The sequence below is a fragment of the Hippoglossus stenolepis genome, chromosome 1 (genome assembly GCF_022539355.2).
Source record: "Hippoglossus stenolepis isolate QCI-W04-F060 chromosome 1, HSTE1.2, whole genome shotgun sequence".
Lineage (NCBI taxonomy): Eukaryota > Metazoa > Chordata > Actinopteri > Pleuronectiformes > Pleuronectidae > Hippoglossus > Hippoglossus stenolepis.
The window spans coordinates 30388804-30403357 of NC_061483.1; the positions used below are offsets into that span (position 1 = coordinate 30388804).

At 40.8% G+C, this 14554-nt stretch overlaps 1 protein-coding gene across 2 annotated transcripts in view; it reads left to right on the forward strand.

Moving 5' to 3' along the window:
* The window catches only part of LOC118104493 (cell migration inducing hyaluronidase 1), a 153497-nt gene that overhangs the window by 79700 nt on the left and 59243 nt on the right, over positions 1-14554 (forward strand). For both annotated transcript variants that reach the window (XM_035151408.2, XM_047339341.1), the window contains exons 5-9: positions 1398-1634; positions 2846-3025; positions 8542-8612; positions 8820-8915; positions 11310-11431. In XM_035151408.2, coding sequence (XP_035007299.2) covers positions 1398-1634; positions 2846-3025; positions 8542-8612; positions 8820-8915; positions 11310-11431 — 706 coding nt within the window. The remainder of the gene's footprint in view (positions 1-1397; positions 1635-2845; positions 3026-8541; positions 8613-8819; positions 8916-11309; positions 11432-14554) is intronic.

Consider the following 14554-nt stretch of genomic DNA (forward strand, 5'->3'; position numbering starts at 1 on the left):
TGTCTCTATGGATTCATGCTGTTGACTCCAGGTGGTGACTCTACCATCTGCAGCCTCAGCAGAAATCCAGACTCTTCAGACCAGGCTACGTTGTTTAGTCTTCAACTGTCCAGTGTTGGTGAGTCTGTGTCACTGCAGCCTCACTCTTCTGTTGTTGGCTGACAGGAGAGGAGCCTGATGTGGTCTCTGCTGCTGTAGAACCATCCACCTCCAGGTTCAACATGTTGTTTATTCTGAGGGGCTTCTCTGGTCACCACAGTTGTAAAGAGGCTTATCTGAGTTACTGTAATCTCTCTGTCAGCTCCAACCAGTCTGACCTCTCTCATCAACAGATTGTGATTGTGCTGTGTTCATTGGGCAATCACAATAATCAAACCCCCATAGCAGGTTCCTTCATCTACAGTCAGTACAAATCTTGTAAAATCAAAGATGGGCCAGATTGGCTTCCTCGCTCACTGACTGGAGAGTTGCTCAGCAGCAGAGAGCTCAGTGATACCATCAACGCTGTGCTTCAGTGGAAGAAACCTTTCTCTGTTCGGATAATTCAAGTTATTTTGTTGCGCTGCAGTCCCATGACACAATGTTTGCTATTTTGTTGTTTTTTAATTTTGTTGACCCACCTTAGAAGTCTCTGTGCAGCCACTCTGCACCCAGTGAGTTTATATTCTCCACATTCATCCTGAAACTACTTTCATGAGCTACTATGTGACTGAAATGTCTAAATTATGATAAATACTGACACTGCAGTGATTGAAACCTGGATCAGGATTAGTAAAGTCTACCTTATTCTTGTGTTATACAGATCCATTGTCCCACATTCCTTCATCATTTTGAACACACACACTCTAGTTTAGTTTGAATCATGCTGCCTAAGAAAAAAGACCCAAACAAATCCACTGTTTATTTTGATTGAGTAAAAACTGCAATGAAATAGACCTTTTATAAAATGAATGAACTTTTTTTTTTTGTTAAACTAATCCATTTATGTCATATAAGAAACATTCTAGGGATGACATCATCGGTTCCTCATTAATTTCTGTACAGACTTTCATGGTCCCCAGAGAATGAAGTGACTTTGCTGATCCACTGACTTTTAATTTATTTCAACAATATTGAAATCTTTGGCACATACCACTCAGCAGATTATCAGTTCATCAGTTTGCCCAATACTGTGGCCAAAAATCTGCAACCAGCAAATGAGGACAATGTTTCATAAGATTTTTCAAATCATCCAAAATACAAATCCCACATGCAATTTAAACATGTCTACATGTTGAACAAACTTTCACAATTTACACATTCACAAACATCCCTGACGAATTATTCTTGTTGCATGCCACTTGCAGAAAGACATATACCCTATTAAAGCATTTTTAATTTTTCTACACTGTTCTCAGATTGGATGACAATGATCAGGAACACAGCTACTTTGGGAGGAAGTACATTGGTGTGGGCACGGGGGGGACACTAGAGATCCATGGAAAAAAGAAACTGTCATGGACGTTCCTCAACAAAACCCTCCACCCCGGAGAGAGCAACCAAAACAACTACCTGTTTCAGAGAAGCTGGGGCAACCGAGGCATCATTATCCATGTCATCGATCCCAAGACCGGAGACGTGCTACACGACGACAGGTGAGGGTCCCCTCGAAGCAGGGGCAGCGTCTCAGCTCCTGAACATTCATGAGACACTAATTAGAGCAGAGAAGATGTGGTGGCGTCACCTCATAAGCTGTCAAACCACAGGGTTGTAATGATGGAGACAAATATGCCTGTAATGGCTCTGGCATTGTTTCGTGTGGGGATATTAAATTTAGAAATTGAAACCATCCTTAATATCCTTTCGTGTTTAAATATCCATTACATTTTTATTTCAAATAGATTCATTCATTGATATACAGCTTTTTTGTGGTAAATAGATGAATGGGTCATTCTTAGAGGAGGTGGAGGCAGGGCACTGGACTGTGTCCAGTCTTGTCAAATAGAATGTCATTAGAAGGTGACAACCATAAAATGCACTTAATAAAAGGCTGTTACAACACAGTTAATATGCAGACAGAGTCAACCGCGAGAGAAGAATTAGAGAAGAATTATACAATAATTAGAAAAGGATAGGGATGGTGTTATTCTTTGATGACATTGATTGTTAAAATTATCTTTCATCTCCCTTTTTGCTCTTGTGCTTTATTTAAGTTTCATTGAGGTACATCTGGTTTTATCAAAGCTCCTATAGCACCGGATAATACGCTGCACTTAATGTACATTAGTCACATCACAGAAGTCATTTCCTCTCCTTTAAATGCGTTTTTATCAGTAAAAGAAAGGAGCGGGAAGAGTCTCTGAACGAACGGCTGGGATATGAGTTTGATTGACAGCTGAAGCAGCAGGGGCACAGAAACGCAATGCAGCAATTTAGCTTTGTCCTTGTAGACAGAGAAACAACTGCACAGACAAGAAGCCATGTCAAGACACTCAACAATATATACATATTCTATATGTTGTGTGATCTGTTGTGTATTTACAATAGTTATATTTTTTCAAAAGAGAGTGGGGACCATATTATTTACATAACAGATCTTTCTATTGATTTGTTTTCCTTTTTCAGTGCATTGTGCACGTGTGTATGTGCATGAGCCATTTCTGTAAATACAGTACAATCATTTCTAACCTTAATAATATTAAACTCAGCACATGTCGGTGGATGCTGCACACACAGTAGTTGTAGTACAACAGAGTGGGTTTGAGAGCGTCTTCTCTGGTCCGGCTGAGTAAAAGGTTGAACTGAAGATGCCGTAATAGTTTTGTGTCTTTGCCTTGTTCTTCTTCACATCCCTTCATTCCTGCAGGTTTGACACATACCGCAGTAAGGATGAGAGTCGTCGCCTTGCGAAGTATGTGGACGGTGTGGGAGTGGGTCTCATACTGGCCGTGGTGGTCAATGACGAGGGCTCCAACAACTTGGAGGAATCTGCCAAGAAGAGCCTCTCCAAACTGGGCAGTCAGCATATCAGCACTCTGGGATTTCGGTGAGCTCATAATATATGTTTTTTTAATCATAAAATTGCATCACTTTAAGCTATAGAAAATTGTATCTAGATTTTCTAGATATAATATATATATATATATAAATACAATCTATATATATATATATAACTTTAAAAATAGCAATTTAATTTGATGAATCAATAATGACTATAACGGTTCTCTACACCCCGCTGATTACTACTCTGAGCTCCACATCTCTGCTGAGTTCTTCCAATTCAAACTCAGGTATTCAGTTCACAATGTGTGAGGAAAGATGCTCCCAGCATTGTATTGTCTGGAGCCCTCTTTTTATTGATTGCTGTGAATTAATGAGAAAATGTTACAACTTCAGTCAATGGCTGTCTTTTTCTAATTAATCCCTGCAGCTTTTTGGGCAACTCTTGGTTCTTGAAGATTTTCAGTAAACTATCTCCTGTGTATCACTTGTAAAAAATATATATACACTCAGTGGCCACTTTATAAGGTACTTATGAACGTACTGGTGCAATTCAAAATCTCTGCCATAAATTCTACATTTGCAAAGATCATAATGTGTAAATTCAATGATGTTATTATTATTATTATTATCTGTGTGGTCATAAGTAAAGGTAGTGTTTAATTTGAATACTTTACACTCAGAGATGATATTTTGTGTTCCCTAATCTACATATGGCTTATGAAGAAACACCTCTGAATATAATGTTATCCAGCACAGTACCACCACTAACTGTGACCTCAATTCTAAATATAGATAAAAACACTTCATGGCAGAACACACACACAGAACATGGTCTTTTTCTACATCAAACTAAGACATGATCCTCAATCAAATTCACCCTGTGAGTGCCTAAATATAACAATAGAAAAGTTTATAATGTGTTCATCATTGCAAATAATATTGTATTTCAAGATCAGATGTTTTGGCAACATTTCTTCATTATATCAGCAGAAATCATAATTTGTGCTGCGTGAGGTTTCCTTCAGAACTTATTTGTTGTGGTGATTTAGCTGTATATAAAAGCACTATTTAGGAGACAGGGTTGTGAGCTGTGACAAGTAGCTGATGCTCAGTTATTAGCATCAAGTCACCAACTGTGTTGACTTTGCTCCACCTAACAGAAATTAAGCTAAGCCCTTACACTAAAAAAACATGCATGTGTGTGTGTGTGTGTGTGTGTGTGTGTGTGTGTGTGTGTGTGTGTGTGTGTTGGTGTGCATATACGCAGAAAATGTGCACACAAACTCCCACACTTGGACTATTTTATGCTACAGTAGCTAATCCATTTGTGTGTGCTTTAGTTCTGCCATATCTCACTGTGCAGAAATTGTTTAAGGGAAAAAGCTTGGACTGTTTGTGTTGTGTGTGTGTGTGTGTGTGTGTGTGTGAGAGAGAGAGAGAGAGAGAGAGAGAGAGGGGGAGGGAGAGAGAGAGAGAGAGAGAGAGAGAGAGAGGGGGAGGGAGAGAGAGAGAGAGAGAGAGAGGGGGAGGGAGAGAGAGGGGGAGGGAGGGAAAGAGAGAGAGGGGGAGGGAGAGAGAGGGGGAGGGAGAGAGAGAGAGAGAGAGAGAGAGAGAGGGGGAGGGAGAGAGAGAGAGAGAGAGAGAGGGGGAGGGAGAGAGAGAGAGAGAGGGGGAGGGAGAGAGAGGGGGAGGGAGGGAGAAAGAGAGAGGGGGAGGGAGAGAGAGAGAGAGAGAGAGAGAGAGATGGGGGAGGGAGGGAGAGAGAGAGAGAGAGAGAGAGAGAGAGAGAGAGAGAGAGATTAGTATGTCAGGAATGCATGGGAAATGGAAACGGAATCATGCCATGATAAGAGAAACCCTGGAGATGTGTCAGTGTCTGACATAAGGAGTAACCGGGTAGATAAGAATGTCTACACTTTGTACACTTAGACATTGACAAATTCCTCAAACAAGACTCGACTGCTCTTTTGTTTGTTGGATAGGCAGCTTTGCACAGTAAACCACACACTCGTGTGACTGTGTTCTGCGCTGTGCGAGTTAACTGCAGCATCAGAGGCCTTGTTGTGGGCTGAGAGAAGATGCTGGTGAGTCTTGGCAGCGCAGGCCCTGTCCTGTGGTTTGCCTCCTAGCCAGACGGCGTTCGGAAACTTAATGCTGCAGAGGAGACCACAGTAAACACTGACAGGGATTCATGAACGATATGAATATCAGTTTGCACTATGCTCCATGGTTGTGGATGCTGTGGAGGACAGAATAAGTGGAAGGGAAAGATGGTGAGGTGACAGAGGAATTCCAGCCTAACGACTCCTGTCGCCTTCCCTCCTCAAACTGTTGCCAAACAGACCAACATTGGTGTCATCAGCAGAGAGAGACTAAGGAATTTGCAACGATCCCAGAGACATTTTAATAAGCTTGGATTTATGAGACAGTGTAGACTCTGCAGTACATTCTCCGTTATGTAATTTGCATATGTTTACTGTTGCTGCCACTGGAGAAATACAACAACACACCTCTGGTGCAGCGTTTCTTTTTTAAGGCTCAACATAAATCATATTGAAATAATTTGATGGATGTTTACAGATGTGGTTTCGAGTTGATTCTAACCAACCAAACTATGTTGGCATTAAAATAGTTTGGCTTTTGGATTCTCTGCCTTTACTTTCTAATTCTACGCACATTCCTGTTTGAATAGTGAAGACAGTAAGAACTGGCTGACTCACTGTACAAACAGATCCTAATAAATCAGCTGCAGATCCCAAGTGTTACTGATCAGTGTCGGTCTCTCCTCTGGGGCCTCTGGGACTGCTCAGATAGAATGTTTTCTGGTGCTGCTCTGGCCTGTGCTGGATGTATCCAGTAACTACTAATTCCCAGGCCCACTCAGCTCCTCACTGTGGAGCTTTCTCACAAACAAACACAAGTGACGTTTACATTCAGTGTTCCTTACCAAGTGTGTGTATCCTTGAGGTTAAGGAAACATGGGGAATTCAATTTCTTCCAAATTAAACATTGACAATGGCAATTTCTTGATTTTCAATAATGCATTGTTTGCATTCATGTTTAGCATGGTTGTAATAATTAGGCCTAGTGCAGTGCACATTGTAAACAAGCCTGTTTGAAATCTTTGCTTGGCCTGTGGTTGCAGCTTACTCAAAGAAACAACTTAACCCATAACATTAAAAGTATTTACTGATTGTAATAACTCTTTAATCCTGGGCATTCATGACTGTTAAACTAAATTGAAAATATAAAGTGGCCATATTAACATTACCATCGTTATAAGGGGAATCTTCTGACACAAGCATGAGACAATCCAATGTGCAAAGTATAAAGAACCAAATCGGTGGCGTTCTGTCCAACATGCTCTGACGCTTTAGGTGCAAGTTCAAGCGAGGATTCCTCAGAGAGATCATGCATGGACCCATGGATGTAATGCTTTGAACCAGTAGACATCCGTTTGCCTATTTCTTCAAATTAACAACTGTCTGAATTCCACAGATACTCTCTTCTCTCTCTAAGCAGTACACAAGGTCAGGTTATAGATAAAGGACCAACCAACAGTACATTGTAGTGTCTATGTTGAGGGACTTTCATATCTAACTCAGATGCTCCAGACAGAGAGACACCGACTTCAACTCTCACCAACTTTAACTCTTCTGCGTATTTCACCAGTGGCCAGACTTAAGGACACAATGTGATTTAGTTATGCATACTTTAGGCTTAACTATCCAATAGGATACGAACACCTCCATGTAACATAGAGAGTGACAGCAATTCTAGCCATTCATGGATGTGCTGTTGGAACGGGTGATGCAAGAAGAGGGAGATATACTGGGATGCTGTGGGAGACATCTTCAGACTTGGGGGTGACAATTGCTCATGTTACTCTGTTAGCGTTTGCATATTGTTCCACCTTCTGGTCTCCTTGATGCATCAAGTCTACATTAAAACCTTCTGCCTAAGACATCAGCTGCTGCCTGAGTTCTCCTTTCACCAGCTTCCAGAAAACTTCCATAACATTAGCCACATAAAGTAGCTACTATCACATCCTATAGATAGTTAAGTCTAAATATGCATTCCTAAATCACAGTGTCCTTACGTCTTGCCACTGGTGAAATATGCAAAAGAGTTAAACTTGGTGAGAGTTGAAGTTGGTGTCTCTCTCTCTGGCGCATCTGAGTTAGATATGAAAGTCCATAAGCGTAGACACTACATTGTACTGTTGGTTGGCCCTTTATCTATAACCTGACCTTGGGTACTGCTTAGAGAGAAGGGAGTATCTGTGGAATTAGACAGGCACTATTCTCCTGTTCAGATATAATGTAATATAAAATATACATAATATATAGTGGCATATACAGTAATGTGTGAGGATGGTCAACAATTCCTCAACAAGGGTGAATACGCAACCTTGAGTCTTATCTTCGGATTGATTGATTTAATGAGTCGGTTTGAAATGTGTAAATCAAATCTCAGTATAGAACAAACACTGTAGGAATGTAGAAAAGAAAACATGAATACATGTTTGCAGATGTTGTAGATACTAGAAGTCATTGTCTTCGTGTCAGCACCTTAACATTATATATGTGCCTCACTGGAGCACAAATACAGTCATTTTGCTGGCATGTTATTGCAATAATAGCTTCATCCCACTCAGGTTCTCGTGCCACTGCCCTGGTGTTGTGCATACTTACTTTGGGAGTAATGTACTGGCACACTATACCTGTCAATTTCTTCCCATGCCTTTTTTCATGTTTGGTTAATTGTTAGAGTCATTTATCAAGTAAAAATGTCAAATGATTCTTCTCAACTGAGGGGAGATGATTTATGTCACTGTAAACCGCATGTCTTTGGGATTTGGCCAGCTCCTTGACTAAAAGGTTGATTGTACAACATCACCTCAGGGTCTGGGTAAATATGAGCAGCGCTTTTCACATATGCAAAACCTGGACTGTGGATGAGAAAATAAGTAACAATCACGAAGGCTTCCACTGTTTTTGACAAATGTTTCTAACAATTATTTGCTTGATTGTAAACATAACTAACACACAAAGTGAAAGTGGAACATCTAAACTCAGGATCCAGCCAACATACATCATTCAATTGAGATAGATATTTTTATTTCATTGGTTTTTGTCTTCATTTTCATGCACAATTAACTGCATATTGAAAGTCTTCGTCGCCCTCATGCTGATGTTGAACCTCTGTCCAATTACACAGTAGTTCTCCTGTTCCTCCCTAGCAACCAATATGCCATTACCAGAGTGATGCATGCTGGGATAAATCATTTTATTAAGCACTCACTCTTCACTTCAAACTCATCAGAAAAATGCCACCATCTGTGTGTGTGAGTGTGTGTGTGTTTTATATGTAATTCCCACCTGCTCTTCAGCTGCTTCTGTCTATATTTCCTTTTATTGTTCCTTCTCTGGTTTCATTTCATCTTTACTTTATTCTGTATCGGTCTACTCCTTGTCCATTCCTTCTCTTCTTTCTGTCCATTAGCTGACCTGTACTCTCTTTTCTCTACCTCACATCTCCTCTGCTTTTCCTCTGCAGACATCCCTGGACTTTTATAGTGACTAAAGGTGACACTTCTTCAGTAGTGGAGGATCACGCTGTCTATCAAGGTAGGGATGATTGTAGAAAAAAGGCATGTATATTATAAATGATCTTCTGACACCGTGTCCCTACATAACATTTTAATGCGGCATGATCAAAGAGGTGCCAGTGCAGAAATCCTTGTACGATACCATTGTCATGGTAAATGTCTAACATTTACATAATCTCTCTCTCTCTCTCTCACTGCGTGTGTGTGTCTGTCTGTGTGTTGTTAGGGACCAAGGCCTCCTCAGAGGCCCGGAGCTCACGTGTCTTTCGGTCCAGTTATGGGGAACATTTCACCATCACCACCTGCAGCCAGTGGGTGCAAGGTACTGTCACTTATCTCTCGTACAGACTGGGGTTTGTTGAGCCACATGTTGGTGGCGTTTGGATTATTCCCAGGGACAAATATACTGAGGCTTTGAAACATTCACATGGAAACAAATGTATCAAACACACACCAGGGAGGAGCAACAGTTTTGCATGTTGTTTGGGCGAGCGTTTCCAAAGTGCGTCTCATCTCTCAGTGCATGGAATTTATTGGAGGGCCAGAGGCAAGTAATAGGAGGAAACATGTAACAGACAATCAATCAATCAATCAATCAGTCGATCAGACTTTATTTAGCAGTTTTCGTGCAAACAAAACGTAACACAGTGCTTCTCATAAAAAAAGGGATGGATAGATCCAATCAGCCCAACCAGCTCCAGAGTTGATGACAGAATTGAACAGCAGTGTAAATGCAGTTGCATTCTCAATCTACAAACAACAGTTATGTTGGTGGAAATAATAAACATACACGACTGTTCCGAACCAGCAAGGGAGCAGCAGCTAGGCAGCTAGCAGCCATTAGCCAGTAATCAGGAAGCAGTCTTATCCTTGGTCCTTGTGAGACACAAGAGACCTTCGGATAGAGTGAAGGGGAGACCAGTCAAAAAGCAAGTGAACACAATAAAGCAGCTTTAGGGATGGCTACCCTTTTCTTCTATTTTTCTTCTTCAAACTTTTTTTTTTTGGACCCTCCCAATAGAGAGGAGAATGTGGCGTGAGCTGGACACAGAGATCAGATCTCGGTTTGGACGCTGGAGACACATATTAATAGCAGATGTAAATGTAATCTGGGTAAATAATGTCAAGATACAATCTGGATGCAAGACACATTTCAGATCAAAATGGAGTCTTATTAACATCCAGATCAATACCATATCTACCTCCACCTCCACCTGCTCTCTCTCTCTCTCTCTCTCTCTCTCTCTCTCTCTCTCTGTTTATTTAATAAGATAGAGCTTTGACTGTTTAACTGTTGAACTACAGCCATTGTAAATTGCTTTTGGAATTCATCACCTCATTAGCATTTTATTTCAGAGATTAGTGATCTCAGTGAAATACAACAGCAAAAACAGCCTCTGAATTTCCTATCACTTGCGGTGTGCAACTTGATAGTCAGTCTTAGGATCAGACCAGGATCTGTGTTACTGTGTAATGAGCTGCTGTGTTTGTAAATCAGGCAGATCATGAATGCAAACACTTTGTACTGCAAGCACTTGTGTTTATTATTTAACACTGACATATCATTAAACTACTGCACAGCTCTCTGCTTATACAGTTCTGTCAGTAACAGACAGTTGAGGAAATATTTTTGGGTTCTCCTCCGTTTTCACTTCCAAAATATGTGCTCAAGTTTATTCTAGACCTTTCAAACACATTTCATGGTCTTCATCCACAAATGGAACCCTAACCCCTGTGACAACAGGTGGACATGTGTGTTAAAGTCACTTGGTTGAATTAAAATAGTTAAATGTTGCCCAGGCTGTAAAATGTTTTTAAAACCAAATCTAAATTTGATTATGTCAAAATATGAAAATCTCCCATTAAAGCTTTACAGTTTTACAGTGCCCATCTAGCACCACGTTCCATATGAGGGTGAGTAATGTATTGGGTCTATGAACAACACTCCACCACCTGTCTCAGCTGAGCTACACAGCTAAAATCATTAAACCTATATTTTCCCTGATCAGTGGTTTGTATGACTAAAAATAGTAAACCTGTATCAACATGCAGCCTCAGCTGACTCTGGTTCAGCCCTCACTGACAAGGACACAAAAAGAAAGCCAGCAGCTCCTGGCAGCTGTTAAAGGTTCCACAGCAGCAAATACACACACATAAAGACACACCTACACACACACACACACACACACACACACACACACACACACACACACACACAGGTTCATGCACAGACAAACAACTCTACACTTGTTCCATGATTTCACTTCGCTCTTTAAATTCTTCTCGAGCAGCAATCGATCAGCCTCAGATATCATCACCACATCACCTTCTTATCAATATGTCTGCCTCTTGCTCAGCTGCCTGGTACGCTGCTTTTAGTGAACCCCTCCATCCCAAAGCTGAGTCCAATTAGGTGCTTCTCATCACATATCTGTGATATATGTGTCGAGCTCCAGATAGTAATTCGGGCTCACAGTCAAATGCATATCCCCTGCTGGGGAAGCCAGACAGAGAACATAATGAGAGGAGAGGCCCTTCAATTACTTTGCTACAAATGCTCTCTGACAGCCTAAATGGACTACAAGCCAAAGTGTGACGTAGATTAGTTTAATATCTACCACTTGGGTGTCTGACCACTGAACTGGGATGTACTTTGTGTGTGTGTGTGTGTGTGTGTGTGTGTGTGTGTGTGTGTGTGTGTGTGTTCGTCCCGCAGAGGCAGAGTGGACGGAATGGTTTGACAGGGATGATGAGAGGGGATCTGGAGACTGGGAGAAACTGTCTGACCTGCACGAGGCGTATCCAGACCGAGTGTGTGGCAGTCCGATGGATATACAGGTAATGCTCCCCTGACTTCTTACTTGCATGAGTGTGTGTGTGTGTGTGTGTTTGCACGCTCACACAGGGGAGTCCTGCAGAGTTCAAATTCTGCAAACATGTACCTGCCCCCGCACCTTTAAAGCTCCGTACGAGATTATCTTTATATATATATATTATCTCTTAATCAAATGCGGGCCTGTTCCAACCCATTAATATTAGTCCCACAAGCCCCATTAATTAAACCCATCGGCTGCTCAGTCACTCACTTTAAAACTCACCCAGACTGTATTTAAAGGTATAGTTCACAGAGAAATGAAAATTCACTCATTATCTAGTCACCACCATGCAAATGGAGGGGTGGGTGAAGTGTTTAAGTCCACAAAACACTTTTGCAGTTCAGGGTTAAACAGCATTGCAGCCAATCCAATACAATTGAAGTAACTGGTGACCACTTCTTCAAACGTAAAAAAACCCCAGAAAAAACACAACATGCCTCCATCCTGCTCCTGTGGTGCCTTCCAAGTCTCCATAAGTCCCGACATTCAAATTCGACTCGAAACGGTGTCATTTGCACCGTGTGTTTAGCCTAAATGTCAGCTGTTGTCCTCCTTCGCCCGTGGATCACAGCAAGCTGGGTTTGCATGTTGACACGTGCAAATCTGCTGTTCTCCATAATGTACAGACCATTTCATTGAGATGTGTCACTCGGCCATCTCCCACATGGTGTCGATGTCATTTGACACAAAAGTAACCAAGTCTGCAGCATTTATTCGTCCACTCATTCAAAGTTACTGCCGCATTGTTGTGGTGAACTGAAGATTGAAAGGTTGTGTTTAAAGAAAAATAATGTCCCTAAGCTATCATATGTTTCTGAAGCAACATGAACCACCCTGATAGGTTATCAGCAGAAACACATGAATGTTGTGCCAAGCAGCGTGTTAGAAAGCGATTGCTTTTGCATGATTCACATTTTAAATAATTTGGAGGAATTGGATGAAAGCAGCTTTAATACCTTGTGGACAGTAGCATAAAATACCTGTGACGCATTAATGCTCCAGAGTCTCACCCAATTTTGTTTAAGGGCCATTGTTGTTGAGTTGGAACAAACCTTTTCTTGAGAAGGCATAAGTTACTTTTATACTTGGCTGCATCAGATTCATGTAGAAAAGTGACTGACTGACATCAGCTCTCTGACCTATGACCTCTTATGCTCCAGCCTGGTCTCCTCCATGTGTCTCTTCTCATGTGATGTGTCTGAGTCTTTTTCGCTGTGTTTCTTATGTACTCGCTCTTTCTGCCTCCTTTTCAGTGTCTCCATAACTTATTGCCTCTCTCTCATCTCCATCAACTTTTCTCTTTGTTTTTCTATCTGTCCCGCCATCTTGTGCCGGATCTCTTCCCTTTCCAAGGCTGAGCTTTGATTCATGCAGTTCTCACGTTGTCATGTGTTAGTGAATAAAGTAAAAAACAGGGTCAATTGATATGCATATGCATAAGTTGCCAGTCAAGACCTGATTAATATTAAAACATAAATTGAATTGAAAGAAGTCGTATTGCAACCTTTGTTGAAAGGTATTTATAGGATGATGTCTGGGAATAAAAGGTATTAAACTACAAGCAGGCCACTGATAGAATCATCTAGTTCTATTTGTTGTGATATTGTATGCATCATATGTATCATAGTGGATTCAGCAGTTAACGTGTTACTGCTGTAGAGGAGGCTGCAGTTTCAGGGTCGCATTTATAGGCGCCTAGTTTTTCATGACACTGCCACCTGATGAACTGGATAACCAGGAACCACACTTCTACAATAACAAGATGAACAAGAATCAAGTAAATGTAGTGAATATGATTTAGCTTTCATTAGCTTATTGTTAAACAAATATTGTGTCTTGAAATGGATAGCAAAGTTAACATTGCGTGATGTTGGCAAACATAAGGAGGTGTTGACTTAAATGAGTAATAATTGACAATAATTCAATCTATTCAGGTAAAAAGAGAGTTGTGAGTTAAGTAAAGACAAGTCAAGAGATACAGTCCAGTATTTTCCTACCTCACAACAAGGACTAGAAGCACAGACTGGAGGCATGTGGCTCATGCTATCCCTCTTAAGTGGAAAAAATGTGGCTTCAATAAATTCCAAAGATATTTCATTTACATGTTTCTCCAAAAGATGTAAAAACAGCAAAGAGAAGAATGTTCTTTTCAAAAGCAAGAGTGACTCACTCAGTATCTCAACTGTTGTTCTCAATGTGGCCGTGACATCAGCTTTCCCACTAATAAAGTACAGGTCACAAGGTACTATCTGTAGACTACTTGAGTCATCAGGGCTCAACTACTGTTCCTTCCCTTTTTCAGTCTTTATGATTAACTAGGCTAAACTCAGGTCAGTCTAATCTCACTACTGGATGTACAGTACAAAGGGTAGTAGTGACTTGTAATGTTTCCAGTCGAAAACAATTTCTTCTAAAAAGTATCAGGAGGAAGGATTGACAACAGTTTTTAATAATAAACAATACACAAAATAATATAGGCAGTTATTAAATTATATATTTTTTATTACAGTAGATGTTTCTTGATGTGAATTGCTTAAATGCTTGTAGTGTGACTTCCTATTTTCAACTACAGTGAAGATTATCTGTAGCTTAAAGTGCTTCTGATAAAGACTAGTTCGTAGCTGGAATATATATAGGTTGGATGTAGCTTTCACAGTTTCACTTTATGCGCAAAACCTGATTTATTCCTCTTCTTATTCTAAGACGTCAGGTAGACAGTACAGAGGTTGAAGCGATATCTTTCCTTACATCTGATCTGATCTCAGATCAGCATTAAGGATTTGATAATTTACCATCCACTTGTGATCTATTGTCTCTGGAAGTTGAAATGACTTCCATCTGATGCTGCTCATCACTTCTGACATTTCCATGGGAGTGATAATGTCCTGTTGACCAAGACTAGTTTGAGCCAGAATATTGTTGTTTTTTGAAGTTGGTGCATATAACGAGCGTGCAAAAGAGAGAGAGAATTGGGATGGTGCTGCTGAGGCTGGTGACTGGTGCAGAGAGTTAGAAGTCTGCAGTATAGCTGTGAGCTGGTATGAGCACACCCAGACCAAGTGTCCTTACTTTCATTGCTGTGAGA